Source organism: Python bivittatus, unplaced genomic scaffold (genome assembly GCF_059951505.1).
Source record: "Python bivittatus isolate LINGU-HERP-01145 unplaced genomic scaffold, Pbiv_v1 ctg000530_np1212, whole genome shotgun sequence".
Taxonomy (NCBI): Eukaryota; Metazoa; Chordata; class Lepidosauria; order Squamata; family Pythonidae; genus Python; species Python bivittatus.
In genome coordinates, this window is record NW_028277085.1 from 2,886,965 (window position 1) to 2,908,072 (window position 21,108).

Here is a 21,108-nt window from a genome sequence, read left to right on the forward strand (position 1 = left end):
GCAGAGTCCCAGACTGATTCTCGAAAAGGCATTAAGGCTAAGCTGTGTATTTGGGTAACAAACAGAAGTTTAGTCATGAAACATGGAAAGTCTTCAAAATTCTCAATAAAAACTAAGGCTAGAAAAAAGAGGTCTGGAATCTTGGAGAATTGTTGAATAAAAATTCATCGTCATCTGTCTGGAATCATGGAATATGGCAGTATAAAAATCTTGTAATAAACACATCAGCGCTGTGGACCAATTATTTTGGTTCACTGCAGAGAGTTTCATAGGTGTATTTTGGTGTACCTATGAAACTTTTCTGTCAATGTTTGCTTATATGAAATGGAAAGCTTTATAATGTAACCTATATTTTTTTCAGAGCTGGCTTAAACATGACCTACATCCATGCAGTTAAATTTTTGTTGTTTAGTCGTTAAGTCGTGTCCGACTCTTCGTGACATGCAGTTAAATAGTTCCCAAGAAATTTAGATTACATCAAGATACACAGTTTGATTTAAAAGTATTTTCAAGGGACAGCTTAATAGATCATTCCATTTCTAGTCCATATAAATACTGTAGAATAAAAGTCTACATTAACTGGAATGTATTTTGGAGTTCTGATTTGGTCTTTCTGGTTGCTAAAGTGAAAATAATATTGAGAAGTAATAGACCAGAGTCCAAAGATGCTTTCAGCCCCAATTGCAAAAGCTATTCATATATTTTCAAAGTAATGTTTGCATAGGAATATGATGGTCTTCAAGCAATGGTCTTCTACAGAAGAAGCTGGCAGAATTTCTCGTCCTGACAGAAACTTTAATCCTTGTAAAAAGCCTCAATTTCATTTTTGTACTTCTTAACAACAGTTTGCCGCTTTAATTTCATTGTCGGACCTAAAATGGAAGGGAATCGGTCATTAGCAGGTATTCTTGGGGTAAGGATGGAATCGATAAAATGGTAGGTGGACTCAATTCAGGTTGTACAACTTTGGAGGTTTACATCCAGAAGAAATCTTGAGAAGTTGAGTTCAATTTACGCAATTTTGCCACCTGAGCAAAGGGTGGTTCCTCCGCTTTTTTAAAAACTTAAAAATGAAAAAGCTGCTTTTTAATGCCCCAAATATATGTTTGCCAAATTGTTTACCTAAACAGGGAGAACATTTTTTAGCTCTGTTCTTTTTTTTCCCCAAAAAGCTGCTTTTACTTCCATCTTCAGATGAAAAAGTGGGCATCTTCACCCCCATTGGTTTTAGAAATATAGCAGACACTGGCAGACAATAATCAAACGGCCACATCGTTGTAGTTGCTGAGTTATATAGAAAGTATGGGCTTGCTCAGGATAGAAAACCTGAGCTGGGGGTCTCTGACTCATCTAGACCAACCTGGACTTGAATTGTTCATTGCAACTATATAAAGCAGTTTCAAATATTTGCCATTGGAAGGTTGGCAAAGTCTTCTTTTTCATTTGGGCTCTGCTTCAGAAAGCAGTCATCTTCCTAACAACCTACATGGGAATTAGCCCTCCCGACAAAATTCAGGGTAAACTCACCAAATTCTCCACCAGAAATAGAGAAATCTTTTCCTAGGATCGTCCACTTCTGAATGCGCTGAGCGTTGCTAACAGAGCGCCTGTTGACACGGTCTATGCCATCTTGCACAGCCCGGTAAATGGCGTGGTCTCTTGTGTGTACAATCTCAGACACCCGTGTGGCTTTGCTTCCAGCTTTTTGGCAGAAGTCTCTGGCTTCCTGGGTCAGGCAGTCGGTTGGTTCAGATGTATCAGGATCCACTGAACACTGAACAAAAACATTACAGCTGTTTTAGCTCAGTAAAATAAGCCAGATTAATGGCACTGAAAGAGAACCTGTAGGATTTTAAATAGAGATTTCCAGCCACATAGTATTTAAAAATGTCGGTGATAGAACCTTCAGGTTGAATTATACCAGCATCCTACATTTTAAGAAATATTTCTTACATAGGAACGTAGTCTTATACAGAAACCATTATGTATTGGTTTTAATTGCATTTATATCCCACCTTTTCTTCTGAGAGCTACAAATACAGGAGAGTGATAATTTTATCCCAGAATAACAACCCACTGGAATCCATTGAGCTGAGAGACAGCGATTGACCCAAAACCACTTGAACCCAGTCTCTCTCTAACCTTTAACCAGTCTGCCCCACTGGTTTAATTCATCTAACTTCAGACCGCCTTCATTACAGAGGTAAGAGAAGCTCTCCTGGTTTTTAGCCCCTACTATGCAGTATTTTATAAACTTCCATCACATCTTTGTCCACCCCAAAGTAATGTCCAGGGCTTTCACTGTGTGCTGGTTATGTTCAAACAACACATTTAACCAAGTCAAGCAAAAATCTAGTGTTTGCACATTCAAAAAAACTCAAAGCTTGGTTAACCTGGGTTTGATATTTGTGTCCCTAGCCCAGTTGACTGAAATTGGATGCAAGACATTGCGTGAATCCAAAATGGGGTGAAATCTGTCATCACATCAAGGCAGCCACGGAAAACGCCCAAGTTTCAAACTTGCATCTGAGAATCAGCCTCAAAACATTTACCATATTTTCATGATGTACCTTTAAGGTCAGCAACATAGACAAGAACTTCTTCTGATCTCCAATCAACACAACATTGCTAATTAGTGGGAGCTCCTTCTTGACAGCTTCTTCCAGGGGGATGGGCGGGATATTTTCACCCCCAGCTGTAATAATGAGCTCTAAGAAGACAGAACCTGAATGTCAATGTTCGGCCAAAAATACGTCTTGTCATTATACTAGGCTTCCATCTGTGACAGAGAAGATACAATAGCATGCTCTATGGCCCCCTTGGCATTTTCAGTAAGACCTCAGTCTAATGGACCAACTAGGGCAGAGGTGTCCTCTCCTCTCGAATGTCCATTAAATCTCAAATTGTGTCAACTGAATAATGATGCCATTTGCATCCATCTGTGTAAGATGCAAATCACATGAATGAACACAAATGACTACGTTTGCATCCACATCAAGGCACAAAAGATGTAAAGCAGTGCAAATGATGTAAAATTAAATGTAAATGCCTCAACCTAGCTATTTTTGGGTGCAGCAGGCTTGTATCCAGACGGAAATTTGATCAGTTGCATGCAAAATCTCCTAAGTGGTCCATTTAAACTGAAGGTTTGCTGTTCTCTCAAAGGGGATCATCCAGGATCTCTTGGCCATTCTACGTACAGGAAACTGTCCAATCCAGCTCACCCAACATCATCTATTTCAGCAAAGACTATCCTGCAGTTTAGGAAGCACTGTTTGTCCTTGCTGCTAATTGTCCCTCATAGCTGAAACCTAAGCACTACCATCAAGCAAGAATCCCCCCAAGTTGTGCTGGGCCTCAAGGAATGCAGACAGATTCTTGGGAAACTTCTGCAAAATGACCGAAAGAGGGCAGCCTCAATCAATGCTGAAGCTTGAAACTTGGTATGAATGTACTGGACAGGCCCACCTGAGTACTGAACAACCTGGACAGCTGAAAGGAAATGAAGTAGGGCAAGGCAATCTCCTGGTGTTTGAGACTAAAGCTCCAGCCAATCTGGCCAATGGCCAAGAAGCATGGAAGCTGTCATCCAAAACATCTGGAGAACCTCAGGCTCTACAAAATACACAAAAGAAGGCACCACCTTTAATCCTTCCAGTGATATAAAGAAACCCATCCTTGTCCATCTTTCCAAGATCTCCAGAGTGCAACCAGCCATCTTGGTCAATCGCTTCCCTGGTCTTGTCCTCCATGTTCAAATAGCCCATGAAGACTGTCCGTCCCCAAAAGCAAATCTCCCCATTGCCATGTTCATCTTCATTCACTATCTTAACAAGGCAGCCCGGGACAGCCTTGCCACAGCTGCAAGAAAAGGATATATAGCAAAAGCAACAGTTTCAACACAATGCTGAGAAGACATGAGCATTGCCTCTTCCTGGAGCAGGCCTGGAGTTGCCATAAGGATGACCAGGTGAGGCCAGGGCCAAGCACCCTTGGAGAGTCTTTTTTAAATTGCAATTGTACCTTTGCTTAATTTTAAAATACCGGAGCTCTGGCACTCAGCAGCTTCCAGATCCATCACAAAGATGTCCCCAATATTCCCAAAGGGAAATGGTCCTAGAAACATGGGAAAGCCCCTGTGCCTTTCCTCCAGTCTTACTCTAGAGTATCCAAGCAATTCCAAAAGTTCCAGAATTCTTCATGGGATTTCATAGTGGGCTTCACAGGGTTATTAAATGAACCCAACACTTATTTGCTAGTACATTAACCATAAATAAACCAAGCAAGTTGGGAACAAGACCCTGAGCCACAAATAAGCGCAATTGAAATGAAAACTCGCCACACACATTGTGGAAATGCAGCTGCACAGTCTTTAATTGCAAAGTGTAGCCCAGGAGTCTGATGTAAAGGACTGAACACTCATAGGATAGCCAGAATATTTCTTGAAGCTACATTTCACATTCACACATAGAGCGTAAATGCCAGTGAGGGAAGGGAAACAATCCAAAACGTTTTCTCCCACCCTTATCTTTGGAGATGGCCCCAGCCCAGTCTGCTATCCTCACTTGCAAGCTAAATTTCAAGGTTTCTTTGGGGAAGTTCCTAAGGAGAATACACTGGAGCTTTACCTGTTAGGTCGATAAGTGTGTGGCCCAGACGTGCAATGGGGACCACTGGTTTCGCTCATCCCATACGCTTCGTAAAGGGGGATGTTCAGGCCAAGGAAGAACTGCGATACTTCCACAGGGAGAGGGGCAGCTCCACTGAAATGCTTCTGACACTGGGAAAGGCCTAGGGCACAGCGGATCTTAGCGAGGAGCAAAGAGTCCACCAACCTCATCCAAAAGGGCTCTGAAACACTACAAGATGCAAAACAGGACAGTCAGATGGCCCAAGGTATAATTTGGAGGAGAAAAGTGACCCTTTTTGAGATTCAGAAAAAGAGACTCAATTTGGACTGAGATGGAGAGAAGAGCAAAGAACATCAGACAAGGAGTCTCAAACAGTAGTCCGAAACAAACCCATTCACGCAAACTCAGTCTCACTGCAGGAATACATTAACCAACCAATTAATCATTTTGCCTATCTCATCCATGTGGCTGAGAAGACAAAGTTGTTTGCAAACCCAGGAAGGGGGCTGTTGAGGTCACCAAAGCCTTGCAAGTTATCTTGCCCAAATTGAAGCGTTTTTGGAACTATAAACTTTCAGTAGGTCTAATGAAGGTATTGCTTCAACTGGGGATTTATGTTTGCTTGCTGTTTGTTGCTTGTAATAGATGGTTAACCCCCTCCCTAAAAACATATCCATACGGGTACGCACCTATTTGAGCAGTTCAGGTTTTGTTCTGCAGTGACCGACATGGCCCAAGACAGCATCTTCTTCTTCAGCAATCCAGTCTGAGAAAAAGCCTCTTTGATCTTCTCCATCATCTTCTCCCACACCCGGGGTACTCCCATATGGGCGGTGGGCAGTGCTTCTCTCAGGACCTCAACCAGGCTTCCCTGTGAAGGCCAAAGACAGGTTCCAAAAGGGAAGATCAAGAGCAAAGGCTCAGTTTGAAGAGTCCAGTTATGCCCATCCAAAGCCAGCTCCCTAGTAAAACAGCTCAGACAAGAAGATCTTGCCTTCACATGGCACATAGTTCAATTGTGGAACTAGTTATTACAAGATAAAGCAATTGCCACTGTCTCACATGGCTTTAAAAGGGGGTTAGGTTGAAAGGAGAGGTATCATTTTGTAGTTACCAAATATCTTCTCAAAAAGCATTCCCTGTGTTTTGCAGGGCTTTAGAAACTTAAAAAAAAAAAAAAAATCTGGCCAGCAGCTGTCAGATGAAAGAAAATCACAAAAAGACCCCTTTTAATCACCTGCAGTAATCTAAAAAGATATTACCTCTCTATGAGATTTTAATCAATCTTACCACCATTGGGGCTGGTTAATTACAAAATGCTGAAGAGCTGAATCAGGCTGTCACCTATAAAGTATATCAACCCTATTTTTCCCTTATTATTTCTCTAAGGGAGTCCCAGAAGCCTCTCCTATCCCATCTTGGTGAGAAGTACAGAAAACAAATTTGGCCCCAAACCCCACAGGGAGACCTTCAAAGCATCCGGTTCTGCAAAATAAACCTCTTCGCCCCACTTGACTCCAGTCCAGAGATCGTATATTTGGGCAGCAATATGGCTCAAGGGGAGGTAACTGACAATCCTTTCCTGCTGGATTTCAGCGGGTTGCATATCTCCTGCTCGACTGGCATGCGCGGCTGTCCAGGTTATCTGTCCGGATTAAAAAAAATGCAAAGAAGTAAAGTCCTGAGGCAAGGGCGTGTGTGTGTTTTTAATACCCCCTGGTCACATTAGCTCCCTTCAGCTCCTTTCCCTCCAAAATTCTCCTCGAGGATAGCTGTGGTTTCTTAACAGGATAAAGAAGTTTTCGCTCATTTTCCTTGTGCCTCTCAATTCTTTTTTTACATCCTTTCTGCTGTAAACCCCCTTTGACAGGAATGGGTAGCTCAAAAGCCCTCCTAGACAATGGCTTTGCTTAAGCTTCCTTCCATGAACTTCTCCTCGGGTTTATACAGTATTTCGATCCAGAGTCACTTTACAGGGATGGCTTCAAATTCTGGCTGAGCGAGAACAAGGTTGCACCTGTCCCCAGCCGACTCGGCGGCCCAGCGGAATTTGCCCTACGTGGATGGAAACTCCCCTCCTGGGCTTTCTGTGGCCAGGCCTGGGGGCAGCTGCTTGTATCATATCATTCCAACCCCCCCCCCCCCACCTCAGTGGCTACTCTCCCAATGCTGGGATAAGGGATCCCCAAAAGGAAGCTTTGAGTCATGGGAAATGGAGGTCAAGTGGGGAAGAGTCAGCAGGAGAGCCCCTTCTTCTAAATCACACATAGGTTGGACTCCTGCCTATCCTGGCTGTTGTGGGGAGTGTGGATCCATGAGACTGTTAATGCCTCTTTATGGGAGGAACAGCTCCTGTGGGGCACCCCTTGTTGAAGAGCCTGTCTCTCATTCCTGGGGTCTTGGATAGTTGGCAACCAGTCTCCAACATTCCCTTTCTAGGGAAGGTTATTAGACAGTGGTGGCAGATCAGCTAGGCAGCTTGGTAGAGGAAGCAAGTTTTCTGGATCCATTTTAGTCAAGGTTCAGTCCAAGTATGGCACGGAGGTAGCACTGTCACTCTCCTGGATGACTTGTAGCAGGTCCTGGATGGGAGTAGGGCACATCATTCTGGTCCTCTTAAAGCAGTGTTTCTCAACCTTGGGAACTTTAAGATGTGTGGACTTCAACTCCCAGAATTCCCCAGCCAGCATGGCTGGCTGGGGAATTCTGGGAGTTGAAGTCCACACATCTTAAAGTTCCCAAGGTTGAGAAACACTGTCTTAGAGGCTTTAGATACCATCAACCGTGGTACCTTGTTAGACCGCCTGCAAAGGTTGAGGATTGGGGGCACCATTCTGCAAGAGTTCCACTCCTTCCTCAGTGGGCGGCTTCAGTCTCCCCCCTGAGATCTGACTGGCCCCCTCCCTGGTAGCTTTTAGGGAATAATTAAAACCAGAGCAGTATTGGATCCTTTCTGTAACATCACCTGCAGGAAATACTGCATTCTCGGTATTTCCTCTTCTACTTCGGTTTTGCCTTTGCAATTTGAATGATATGTTGTTTTAATAGTTAAATTTTAAATATTAAAGTTGAATATTATTGTTGTTTTTACTGTAACTTTGTAACTGCTGAGAGCTGCGAGACTGCAGTAGGATAAAAATCAAATCAATAAATAACACTATCTCCTCTGCGTCTAAATATGCTCTTCTGCGTCATGAAAGCAGCAGAAAGGTGGCTAAATTCTTAGGCAGAATTTGATCACTGTTTAGAGTGGATCATATTTTAATAAAAGGGGCCTCAGTAGATAGTGAGGGCCAACAGATGTTTTCCACAATGAGAGAGAGAGTAAAAATAGCCTTCCTGAACATGGTGGGCTGAGCAGGCTGGAAATTACACAGAGAAAAAGTCACCATTAGTCACCAACTTCAACTCTGTTGTCCAAGAATAAGGACACAAGAAGTTTCCTTGGACAAGATCAACGGTATCCTGGCCTTTGATCCATCTCCAAGAAAAGACATTTCTTCCACATGACACTCAATGTCTCACCAACTCAACTGAGGACCTTTCCCCACTGTCAAACTGAAGTGTTCTTGAGACAGCCAAAAACTTGGCTGGCATGATTTTGACTGTCCCCACTGCCAACCCCTCTCCTGCCACAGTTGTCTCTCTTCCCAGTCCCCCCCCCCCCAGCCCCCTGACCTCTCCCCAAGGTGACGGAAGTCCTTGTGCAGTATTGGAATAAAAGAGAAAACATGACTTACATCAGTTCAGCTAAGGACAGAGTAATCTCTCTCACTCCCAAGTTGGCAAAAAGAAGACACTGTTGGCAGGGCACATTTGTGCCCCGGTTAGGGACAAGTGGAGATAGGCCCATCGTTGTGTTACAGTCACTCTGTTATACTAAAAATCCACTTACTTCTCTGTAAGATCAACTGTCAGCATTTATTTCACTCTATGCTTTACATGGAAAAACCAAGCAGAAAATGCTTTTTTTCCCCCCACAAGGTGCCCATTCTACTCTCTTTTGAATTCCAGAAGGAATATGGACTTTATTCTACTGCCAGCCTTTTTTTTTTTTTTTTAGGTATTTAAGAGCTGTAGATTACTTTCTGTATATTTTAATTTGGATGGGGGACAGCAGGCTTCAGCTGAACCCCAGCAAGACTGAGTGGCTTTGGGCTTGGGGGCCTACTGGTTCTAGGAATATGCCATCTTTGGTGCTGGATGGGGTGGTATTGCACAGTCTGGAGGTCCTCTTAGACTCATGACTCCTGCTCGAAGAGCAGATAGGAGGGCCTTTGCACAGCTTGTGTTGTACATCAGTTGCACCCATTCCTGGATCAGGAAGCTCTGCTCACAGTCACTCATGTCCTAGTCACCTCCAGATTGGATTTCTGTAATGTGCTGTACATGGGGCTGCCCCTGAAGAGTATCCAGAAGCTTCAGCTGGCACAGAATGCAGCAGTGTGGGCAGTTATGTGTGCTTCTAGGATAGCACATTACACCTCTGTTCCACAAGCTGCACTGGTTGCCAGTTTGCTTCTGGGTCCAATTCAAGGTGCTTTAAAGCCCTTCATGGCATGGGGCTGGTTATCTGAGGGGCCATCTCTCCCTGATCACATCAGCCCGCCCCATTAGACCTGGCAGGGAAGGTACGCTATGAGTACCATCGGCCAGGGACTTGTGTCCCTTCTCTGCCGTGGCTCCCTCCTTGTGGAACATTCTCCCCCATGAAGTGAGGGTTGCCCCTTCCCTGCTGTCGTTTCGGAAGTCCCTCAAGACCTGGTTGTGTCATCAGCCCTGGGGGTCTTGTTTAGATGGCTCCATTACTGAGGTAGATATACTCACTCTCTCCATGCCTGGGGTTTGTATATTTTAATTTTAATAATATTTAACTTTTAACACTGACTTTTTATATATTTATATGTTGTTTTTATACATGCGCTGTTTTTACTGGATTATTGTACGCTGCCCAGAGTCACCTTGGGTGAGATGGGCGGCCATATAAATTTGATAAATAAATAAATAAATAAATCCCTGTATTTCAGACCCTGGGAGTATGATTAAAGGAATCATCGCAGGATTTAAGCTGTTCCAAGTAAAGCTGCCTTTTGCAATTATCATCATCATCATCATCATCATCATCATCATCATCATCATCATCATCTATTCAGAGGGACCCAGCTAGAATACCTACATTGTCGTGGCTCAGCATTACTCCCTTTGGCTTCCCTGTTGTTCCAGAAGTGTAGATCAGAACACAACATTGGTTTGCCTCTTGGGAGTTAATGACAGCATCAAGTTCTCCATCCTGAATTTCATTTCCCAACTCCATGAATTCATCCATCTGTGGAACACAGAAGGTCCCAATGATGCCCAGGTCTTCATCACAATGTACCTGTTAATCTTTCTGTATTTATTTTCACAAAGTGTGCTCATTTTTCTATAGTGCATTAAAGGCGTTTGCAGTACACTATTGATAGAGCCATACCATGTATATGCTCATCAGAAGTAAGTTCACTTGATTTGCATTGGACACACCAGTTGGGTTCAGGAGGTCAAAGCCCTGACTGTTTTTTTACGTGTGACGCATGTAATTCTCCAAATAAACTGCTAAACTAATAACGCTTGGAGGAAAAGTAGGACTGAATTCTTGTGGGGAAGAACTGTAAGTTCAGTGGCCCCCCACCCCCCTTCCTAATTTTGTGTCCTGGTCTAATTAGTGGACTTTTTAGTTCTAGTATAAAAGAAAGTGGTTTTCTGAGTGCATAAACTTCCCTCTCTTTGCATTCAAGGATATTAAAGAAACTAGAAATCAAGAAAATTAGAGATACAGCAGGGAAGAGCTACAAGGATTCTGCAAGGATCTTCAAAGAACTCATTCTTCCCTTGAACAAGCAAAGTGAATCTAAATCTAAGGATGCTCTTCTAGTGTAATCCCTCGCACAAGTGCACTAAGAGAGCAACTATAGAGCATATAATTTCACACGCTCTTGTGAGAAGTCTTGTGGAACCATTTGAAGAAGGCCCCTATGGATTCCCCCCCCCCTTTCCCTTAGGGTTCTTTGGATCCAACCCCAGTGTTTTAGAATGGAAACATAAAACAACTGCAGAGCTGGAAACCTGACACTCATGCACGAGAAAGAAACAGCACCCAGGCAACTGGAAACACGCACATTAACACTTCAAAGAAGGACAATGTTAGTTTCGTCAGGATGACGAAGTGCAAAGCGTCAGCAGGTCTGGCAAGAAATCCGTTCTCCGTTACTGGGACACCGTCCCTCTGGTGAATGCAAAGGGCAGGGAAGGACACCGTTTCATGTTGGGAACAGAGTCTATAAACTGGGCCTGACATTTAAGCATATTCCTACAGATAAGAGCAACTTCTGATGCCCTTTACCAAGCTGAAGTCTGTGGGGTTAGTTAGTTGGTTAGTTAGTTAGTTTTACTACTGTTGCTAAACTGGCCTCAGGTCTTAGCGGATTAATCTGCAGGTCGCACCTTTTTAAGTCTGCAGTCTCGTTCACATGTGTGGGAAGTGTGGTTTTAAATGTTGAGGATATATAATGTTTTTTTCTGCTCTTTAGAGTTCCAGGTGTCTTTAATTACATCAACCAGGTTCATGTCATGCTTAGTAAGATGTATGAACCTAACAATCCTGGTTTCTAGAAGCAGGGTTTTGAACCTAGCCTTGTGTCTGAAGCTGCCAATTGTGGCTTATTTAACAAACTACAGCTCAGCACTATGCATAGACTCAACCAGACACTCCCCAGATTTTCTCCTGTTCTGTCTTGCTGTGCTATTAATATTTCCTCTTGCAACTGCTTTCACAATTCACAAAAATTTCAGCAATGGGGAGGGAGAACAGAATCAAAACTAACAAGGCAGCAATATGGATGAATTACCTGGTTTATCATGACTTTACATACCATAAACAACTTGGGATGTTTCTCCGGCACACTATCTTTATACAGCACGACAGCTTTTAAGTACGGTAAACGATCCCAGATCTGTGTAAAGTTTAAGATTTTTTTAAAGTTTTTTTTTTTTAAGTGCTACTAGAATTATGGATAATGCTATACTGGAACAAAGAAATTAAGCTTTCCAACACTAGCTTAACAGAAGAAATCAGACAGGTGAACATTACCACGTGGGCCAAAAAGAGTAAAAATGGTACAAATGCTTCATTTCCACATTACTGTATATTTGTAGGCTTACAGGATATTGTCCAGCAAGAATTGTGGAATGAATGGTTAAACTTGTTTTGTATCTAACATTTAAGCCACAAATCACAGTTGACTAACCACAATGCCTGGGTTCACTCGACACGTTAAGCCAAAAGTAAACAAACCACCTTCCAGCTTAGTGACGTGCAAACCTTTTTGTGTTTGTTTCACAATTGAGTGCAGCCCAGGTCAACTTTCAGCACTGACCTCTCACAGTCTATTTACTCAGTCTCAAAGTAAGTTTTAAATCTGTAATGTAAGCTGCTCTGATTGATTGGAGCAGCAAACATGGGATATAAATCTAACAAATAAATAAATGTAAACCCAGCAAATAAATTCACTAATAAATAGACGGAAATAAAGTCAAGCAGACATTCTCAAACAGGTGTGTGAATTCTAGCAGCAAATGTCTCACCTGTATTATTTTGTCCAGCTGCTTCTGGTTTTCCACCACAATAATATTAGCTCTGCAGTCATGAGCAATATAATGACAAGCCTCTGGAGAATTGGTGGTGTAGATCCCTGTCACAATGCCACTGTTGTGGAGGATGAGTGGAAATAACAGTTTCCTTTTAATGACAAGCTCCTGCGTTGTATGTGTTGAGCTTCTGACTTGTCATATCATGCATGTGGGTTAATGTTTCTCATCTTGAAAACCAACGGGTTGTGACAATCATATTAGTACATAGGATTTTTTAAAATTAATGAACAGGGCCTAGCTGACCTTGGCTGATCTCAAAAGCTAAGCAGGATTGAAACTGGGTGGTACTTGGATGGAAAACTAGCCAGGAACCCCTAGACTCTCACTCTCTCTCTCTCTCTCTCTCTCTCTCTAGCATTTTTCCCACAGGTACACAGTCTGCTTTTTTCGGATCAGCCAAATGTTGATTCATTGGTTGTGACAGGAATTGACCAACCAACTTGTCCCCTGAACCTGACACCTTGGGCTGAGAGAGAGGGACTGGCCGAAAATCACCCAGCTGGCTTTCATGCCTCACTGTCTCCTGCTTTCTAGACTAATGCCTTCACCCCTAGATCAAATGGGCTCTAGTTCTAGACTGAGAAGTTAAAAAAAAAAATCAGTGGCAAACCACTTATGAAAGCTACATGGATATTTCCATATAATGAACAGGAGTTGTGCACAACTTGAAGACTAACTTTTAAAAAAATCCCTTGCAGGTCTGACTCAAAATTCTCACTGCACTTAATGCAGCTTGCTTGTAGTAAATGCACAACAGCCTCTTCTAACATGTTGACTTCTGGACGTGCTGACCCACAGTTCTCCTCGCCTGCAGTGAACTTGGCCAAGAGGGGGGCTTCAACTAAGACAGCAGCTACATCAGCCCATCTAGGAAAGCCCCCCGTGGCCAGGACTTTATTTGTGCCCAGATTCCCTCCATAAATCCCTAACCAGGGGCGGGGGGGGGGGGAATTTCCAACCTTACCCAGCAAAAACAGCTCCTACTGCCGAAATGAACCATTCTGGAGAATTAAAACCCAGAATTGCAACACTGTGGAATCGTTCAAGGCCAAGCTTGGGGAAAAAAAGGGAACAGTACAGTCAACATTTCTGGAAAGAAGGAAAAGTCCCATCAAACCAGCAGGAGTCTTTTTTTTCCCACTGAGATGTGAACTTTGCTAAATTCCCCCACTTTCTCACTTAGCTTGGCATGCATAATTTCTAGGTCATTTAGCACAGAATCTCTGTCCCATGCCAACTTTCAGGCTGGCTCTCTGATTTAACTGCTGCTTTTCTAAGCCCCATGCAATGTCTTGCTGTTTAAATATTACTTGCCTTTCTTTATCAAAATAGAAAGAAGAGCATTTGCAGTTATCTTCACCTATCAAAACAGCTGTGGCTTCATGAGGATGGGTGGACCAAATTATCAGGGCTTGAATATCTTTGGAATTGCTCAAAAGCCAACCAGTCCACAATCTGAAAACTCACTTTGCAATGTAAAATGAGGAGAAGGAAAAGGGGAGGAAGGAGAAAAACAGGAAGGTGGTATATGCCCAAGATTTGTTGAGTGAGATGCTGCCACAGGCTTCCTGCTGAAATATTATTCTTTATAAAACACATTGCAAAAATACAACTTTATAGATTATTCTTAATATATAGATAAAATTGCACACAAACCCACACCCACTTAAATATGTCTCAGTCATTCCAGAGACCACAGTCTGGGCGTCTGATATAAAAATCCAACGTTTACCTTTAGGAAACTTTTGGCTGCTTTCCGAGAAAGGTTGTAATACTCAGAAAAAGTTATCTTTTCCCATTTCCCATTCTTTTTGCTGGCCAATGCATTGAGAGACTTGTATTTCTCTAGTGATTCTTGGAACATCTGGTGAATTGTTACTGGCGTTTGTGAGCACAAGGGATCCCATCTCAGCTTCACCTGCCCATCAGCTGATGTGGTCCAGAGAGGAGCTAGGAAACAGGAGCAGATTATGCTGTAACATCTGGAAATGAAAAACCATCTGGAGTCCAGCTGCATTAGCTCCTGTTTCTTCATTGGGACCAAGCACATACTGAACAAGGAGGCAATAGACTTTCTGTGGCTTTTCCTCTTTCCTAGACAACTTTTTTTCTTTCAAGTCCTATCTTTCTATATCATAATCCTGTAGCCAGGAGCAGTTCTGATTTTACTGATTTATGAAACAGGGCGGGAGCCTTTGCAGCATGCAAGATAGAAACAAAGGCACAAATCATTGTCCAAAGAGCAGATTTAGTTCCGTCTTCAATCTGCTTTAATAATATACCATAAATAAACCAATTTGAATCCATCCTGATATTCATTTACCTGGGCATTTTTCCAGACTCATTCCAGAATCTTTCCAGATGCTCTGGGCTTCCGACAAATTTCTGTGAAAGGAAGGAAATGTAAAACTCCTTTTAAAACTCCGATGGTTAGTACTTTACATAGGATCAAAGTTCTGAAAAGAAAAAGAAAAATGGCAGCAGGCAATATTTTGATCTAAAACAGGGTACAAACATAGTACAATATTCTCCACAACAAGTCCCATGGATAAACTGCAGTCATTGCAGTTGTCAGCTTGCGAATGGCACTTGGCTTCTCAGAGGGGTGTCCGAGGGGCAGTCAAAAAATATGCCAGCGCGCATGTAAAGAAGTGCAGAGCCTCCACTGCATGTTGTAGCCACCATCTTGACTTTTCTTACCTCCCTCCCTGCGGACAACTCTGCTTCCCAGGATCTCTGAGTTTGGTACATCAGCATTCCCTCTCTTTTTCACAAGTGAAATTATTCTTTGCAAAGAATTCATTCTTCAGGGCAAAAAAAAAAATCTTATTCTTCTCAACAGCAAGCTTTACAACTCTGTATCATTTTTGGAATGTCTTTTTCCTTCCATACAGAAAACTGCACTTACTCCTTATTTCAGAATTCAGCTTATCCTCCCCATCCTGTTTCAGCCCAACATACTGCTGTTACAGAAAACACATTTCTATATTCCTATATTTTAGCCAGTTGAATTGTTTTAATTTGTCTTTAATTTGTCAAAAGACAACTCAAGAAGTTGCCAAGAATTTGCCATTTTTGAAAGACAAAACTTTCTTTCTGCCCAAGTTAAAGTCAGCCAAACAAAATGTGGGTCAAAACTTGTTTCCACTTCTTTGAAAAAGAAGCCATTATTGGTTTGGTGTATTACAGTCCTGACATCCTTATTTCTAAACAAGTATCTATCGGATTGTATAATTTCTCCAAGCATTATTTTACCTGATTCCTTTACTTCTGGTCCTCTCCTGTCCTGCTACAGTTGTTTTTTCAGGAACCGTCAAACTGAATCACTTCTTTGGAAATAAACCCCTGGGGCACCAACTGCTGATTTTCATTAAGAATCCAACAGGTATCAACTTGCCCAGATGTGCAAGAAGATAGATTGGAGCCTCCAAAGCTCTTCTCTGCAAACTTGCTCAGAAACTCCTCCGTGTTCAGCAGTGGCAAACTTTCCTTTCACTTGGCGTTCTTTCCTTGTCCATGAGAAGAATCTCAATGACCTTTGTCGTCAGACATCCCTTGGCACAAACAAAAATTGGATGCAGGAGAGTCAAGAATGCAGCCCTTGAGGAAGTTAAGTTTCTTGCAAGAACGGGTGATGTGGCTATGAAAATGTTCCAGCAACTGCGGTGTATCAGATGCCAACCGTATTTATGGTGAAATCAAGGTTCAGCTTTTGGAATCCTTTCTCCCCCTGGCTTGAGACATCTCTTTTTTGGGCAGGAGGAACAGCTGCTCTCTTGTTATGATAACAGACTATTTCATTTATTTATTTATTAAAATCTTTAAACCGCCCCATAGCCAAAGCTCTCTGGGCGGTCTGCAATAAAACACACTAAGCAAAACAATTTGAATGAAAACATAGACAATAAAGTAAGATAAAATGCAGAATGAAAACATCCTACAAATGAAAAGCCAATTAAAAAGCAGGGGGAAACAGAAAGGTCTTTACCTGGGACCGAAATGATACTACTGTGGGTGCCCTTTGAGCCTCTCTGGGGAGGGCATTTCATCAATGGGGGGGCCACCACAGAAAAAGTTCTCCCTCTTCTAGAGGCCCACCTCACCTCCCTTGGTGGGAGGATCTGGAGGAGGGCCTCATTGGAAGGTCTTAAGGTCCAAGTAGGTACATAAATCTAATAAATTAAATTAATACTGGAGAAGGCACTCAGGTAACGTGGTTCTATGCCGTTTCCTCTGGTTTCTTGCTGTTTGCTGCTAATCTTGTAAAAAACTTGTCAAATCGGTATTGATTCCTAGTGACCACATAGCTAGATTTTCTTCATGATGATCTGTGCCCAACCTGGTTCTTCAGGTCTTCCAAGGGTGCACCCATCGCCAATAACTGAGCCCATCCACCTTGCTGCTGGTCATCCTCTTCTTCTCTTTCCTTCCACCTTTCCCAGCATTAGAGCCTTTTCCAGAGAGCCAGGTCTTCACTTAATGTGTCTGAAGTAGGATAATTTGAACCTGGTCATAGCTTTTTAAAGGCTAGAGTCCACATCTAATGCTTGGGGTGAGGTTGACAAGAACTCTGGGTGGCACTAGAATGTAAAAGGCAGGGCTTTCTTAAGCAGAAAAAAAAGAAAAGTTGTTTTTTTTTTTTTTCCTAGGGTTTGAATAAACCCTGCTGAAATGCACCCTGCACCCTGCTGAAATTATACCAGAATGATAATTATTGTAAAATTACTCAACAGTGACATGGGGTAAAAAAGGATCATATTAAATGTTTGTGATTGTGCTAAGCCTCTTTTGAGGTGTACATTCCCAAAACTTTCCAAAAAGTGGATAAACATCAGGTCATTTCTGGCAATCAAAGGGGGTTTGAAGGATCATAGAAAAGTTTGTGGGCCATCTGAACCCTAAAGCCCTCCCGAATTGGAGGAAAGATAAAAATTAGCAAACAGAAAAAGGTAAGTGTTCCTAAGCAACAAAAGAGACTAAGGATAGAAACATTCCATTAGTTCCATTTGACAGTTGGCTAAGGAAAAAAGGTGGAAAATTCTCTTGTTGGATACTCAGTGATGGGTTTTCTCAGCTTCATTTTTTCTGAAGCGACCTCTCCTAAATAATCACCATTGTTCCATCTTCTGCTTCCCAGTTTGGCCAAAATGTCTTCCAGCATCACACTTATTAGATGAATTGCCACAGTCAATGCAGGTATGTTCCTTGCATCCCTCCCTGCCAAAATGACAGGGTTAATGGTTGCTATAATCACTTCTCTACAAAAGCTTAATTAAAATGGGTTTGATTAAAAATTAAAAGACCTTTGTGACTTCTCCAAGAATCTCAACTCAGTCCATGTTTGTGAGAGCTCTGCTTTTATTTTAACCTTATTCTCAGCATCTTCTATGGCTTCTCATACTTTCTTTTGTATGACATCTAGGGATTATTTTAATTGGTAAGCAGCTTAGGTTTAAAAAAAAAACAGAAATAAAGGTATCTATTAAATAATAAAAGTTGCTTCTGAGATCAGCTGACTGGAAGTTGACCTTTACATTAAACAGAGTCTTATGGCATGATCCATTTTCCACAAGAATTAATTTTATCAAAGACCATTCAAGACAATAAATTCATCCCCATTTAATAAGAGGGCTTGAATCCATGCTTCTACCACCAAACCACGTTTACTGCTTGGACCTTGCTGCAAAACTGAAGCAAAAAGAGAAGTGTAGTTTTTACTCATGCTTTATATCCTGCAGTTGAGGGCCAGGCACAGGTCTGTGGAGATCACCCAATTTGCGTGCAGATTCCACCTTCAGTCCTTGACATCTTGATAACGATGATGTGCTATCAAGTCAGTCTTGACTCTTAGCAGCCACATAGATATATTCTTCTCCAGGATGATCTGTTGTCAACCTGATCCTTCAGGTCTTCCAGTGCTGCCCCCATCACCACTGTAACTGAGCCCATCCACCTTGCTGCTGGCTGTCCTCTCTTTTCATCTTCCATCTTAAAACCCCAAGCAAATGGTAGGGATGCGCCACAGAGAATCGAATCAAATCGAGCTAGTTCTGTTTCGTTTTGATTGGGTTGTTTGCATTTAGTACTGACTCATCTTTTGAGCCAATCTGGGCACTCCGCTGGGAGTTGAGTTGCCCACCTGCCTTTCAATGGTCATTTAATAAAACAGGGGTATGCATGGGGTGTGGTCAAAAAAGTCAAGATGGTAACCACAGCAGTGTGCTCAAAGCTCTGCATTGCACATAAAAACAGGGACAGAGCTTCATGCGCACCATCATGGCTTCCATCTTGAATTCTTTGACCGCCCTTTGCCGACTCCCCTGAATAAACACTTCATTTGGCTTTGCTTCTGATCACATCTGTATGTTTTCTTCAGTTTTACGCAGTACATCTAAACAAAAGTCATGGAATCCAGAGAAGACAAAACAAACCGTGGGCAGCCATCAGCAGAGGATAAAAAATCTAAAGAACAGTCCAGAGATGATAAAAAAAGTAATGAGCAAAACCCAGAGGACAAAAAAACTAGTGAGGGTTCCTCGGAGGACAAGGAAGAAAACGAAGCTGATGAAAGTGCAGTAAGGCAAATTTATTTTGTTTCATGCACCTTTCCCTTTTAATTCCAGAGACTTCTGGTTCCTTCCAGGGCTATTTTTATAGCAGCCCATCACATTTTGCAGAAAACGATGTCACATTTGCAAATTAATTCTAGAATAAAAGCCACCAGCCTGGGGGCCGTGTAAGGTTTGTCCCAAAAGAAGAGAATATCTGCAGCTCAGGGTTGAACTGTGGAGTTCTTGGTGGTCCTGAGCTAGATGGTTGGCTTGCAGACATCTCATTATCCAACTAGGTAACATCATCAGTGCAAGTGGGTGTGGGGTTTGCTGCCAGTTTATATATAGTAGCTTGCCCTACTAGTTTTGGTTGGGGTGTGGTTTGTACACCCAAGGAGGAAACTACATCCCCACCAAAACTGGCAGGGCAAGCTACTGCATATAAACCAGCAGCAAACCCTACACCCACTCGCACGGATGATATTACCTAGCTGTGTAATGAAAGGTTTGTCCTTTACAGGTTTCTCCATCTCTTTTCTTATCTTATGATTGCTCCTCACTCGCACTGGGATGCTGGTTAAAGAAGGAAAAGGCAAGATAGCAAGATTATAAACTTAAAAATAGGTTTGCAGTCCCAATTATTTTACTCTAGTGACATTTGGTCCTCTTTTCTCAATGTCAGATATTGAACAACTTCATTCGGTTGGAGAGTGGCCACACTAGGGAATTTGTGAGACCCTATTTGCATCTTTCCAACTTGATACATGTGTACAGGGCTACTATATCTGGACTACAAAAATCCAGACCATCACTGGAGAGCAGCAGAGGGATAAAAATCAGTCCACCTCTTTTCTACCATCTCCTAGTCATTTGTATTTTGCAGCCTTACCTTTGAACATCTTTTCCATGTCCATCCTTCTCATGGAAATACGTGTGTCATGCTCTATGCTCATAACCTTTGAAATGTAGAGAAACTGAAATGAATTTCCTCAGAAATAACTCTTTGTTCTTCAGCTGCATGAACGGTCACGCTCATGCTCTGAGAAGGGACAGGCACACCTGGAGCAAGAGGTACGAAGGGAACAGGAGCAACACCTGGCACAATCCTTCTTCCTATCCCAGATAGCTCATGTTTGCAGAAATTGTCCTCTGAAAATGCCCACTTCAGCTAAAGACCAAATAGCAATCCCAACTGCAGTTGATTTATTCAAGTGTAGTATAACCTCTACACATTGTTGGTTACTCTTGATTTTGGCTGTGCAAGACTTCAGATTTGATTCTGAAAAGCTGCTGAGCACCGAGCGGGAGGATGAATGCAGCATCTGTCTGCAACTCTTTAAAGCAGCTGTATCTTCCACATATTCCAAAGCACCTTTCTGAGATCGAATCCACAATGCTGCATCCTCCTCATCCTCCTCAGCTTCCCTAGATCTGGTATTCTCCAGCTGGCCTAGAGATGTGTTGGCTAGGAATTCTGGAAGTTGCTAGCACCATGGGGAGAATCTAGAGGGAGATTCTAGAGGGCTCCAGGCTTGGGAAATGGGAGTTCCTTTTAGAAACAAATTCAGTGTTAAGGTAGCAGTAAGGAAGAAGCCAAACAAAAGAGACTTCCTGAGCGATTCATCTTGCATTTGCAGAAAGTATTGTTCTACCAGCAGCCCTGTAAGAAAGACTGGAGTAAGTTAGCTCTCTCGATGTATTTTATTTTATTCCTACCTTTCTCCAAAGGTCCGAGGAAGACACCTCTAAGGCAGGGCGTGCAGGAGATGGCTGATCCAACATTGTCTTTGTAGGATGTTTGTTTTTGCCCTGTCTGGTTTGCCATATTTTATTCCTTTTCATATGGCTTACCCAGAGTCCTTAGGAGTCAGACGGTAGACAAATTTAATGCAACTTCATCTGCTAAATTTTCTGGGAATCAAAGTCCACACATCTTAAAGCTGCCAAGGTTAAGAAACACTGCTGATGAAGTTGGCTTAATATAGGTGGTCCTCGGGTTACGACCATTCATTCAGCGACCGTTCAAATGGCTCTGAACGAGGGGACTTACAGCAGATCCTCGGAGTTCCAGCCATCGCAGCATCCTGCAGTCACATGATCACAATTTCTGAAGTTCCCGCCAGCTTCCCACAAGCAAAGTCAATGGGGAAGCCAGCAAGAAGTCACAAGTCGCAGTCACGTGAGGCCCTTGCTTAACAACAGCAACCGGGACTGCCAGAACTGCCATTGCTAAGCGTCAT

The 21,108-nt window shown here is 42.5% G+C and overlaps 1 protein-coding gene across 1 annotated transcript; it reads right to left on the minus strand.

The window, feature by feature from the left end:
• Positions 1–83: 83 nt before the first annotated feature.
• Positions 84–20,721, minus strand: ACSBG1 (acyl-CoA synthetase bubblegum family member 1). The gene is made up of 14 exons (XM_025176060.2): positions 20,585–20,721; positions 14,641–14,702; positions 14,050–14,267; positions 13,282–13,370; positions 12,252–12,372; positions 11,540–11,620; positions 9,808–9,957; positions 6,100–6,276; positions 5,321–5,502; positions 4,629–4,859; positions 3,644–3,861; positions 2,571–2,710; positions 1,528–1,774; positions 84–872 (listed from the first exon to the last, which is right to left on the minus strand). Exons 2-14 carry the CDS (start codon positions 14,660–14,662, stop codon positions 796–798), a joined length of 1,953 nt encoding a protein of 650 aa, XP_025031828.2. The 5' UTR covers positions 14,663–14,702; positions 20,585–20,721; the 3' UTR covers positions 84–795.
• Between the last annotated feature and the right edge of the window lie 387 nt (positions 20,722–21,108).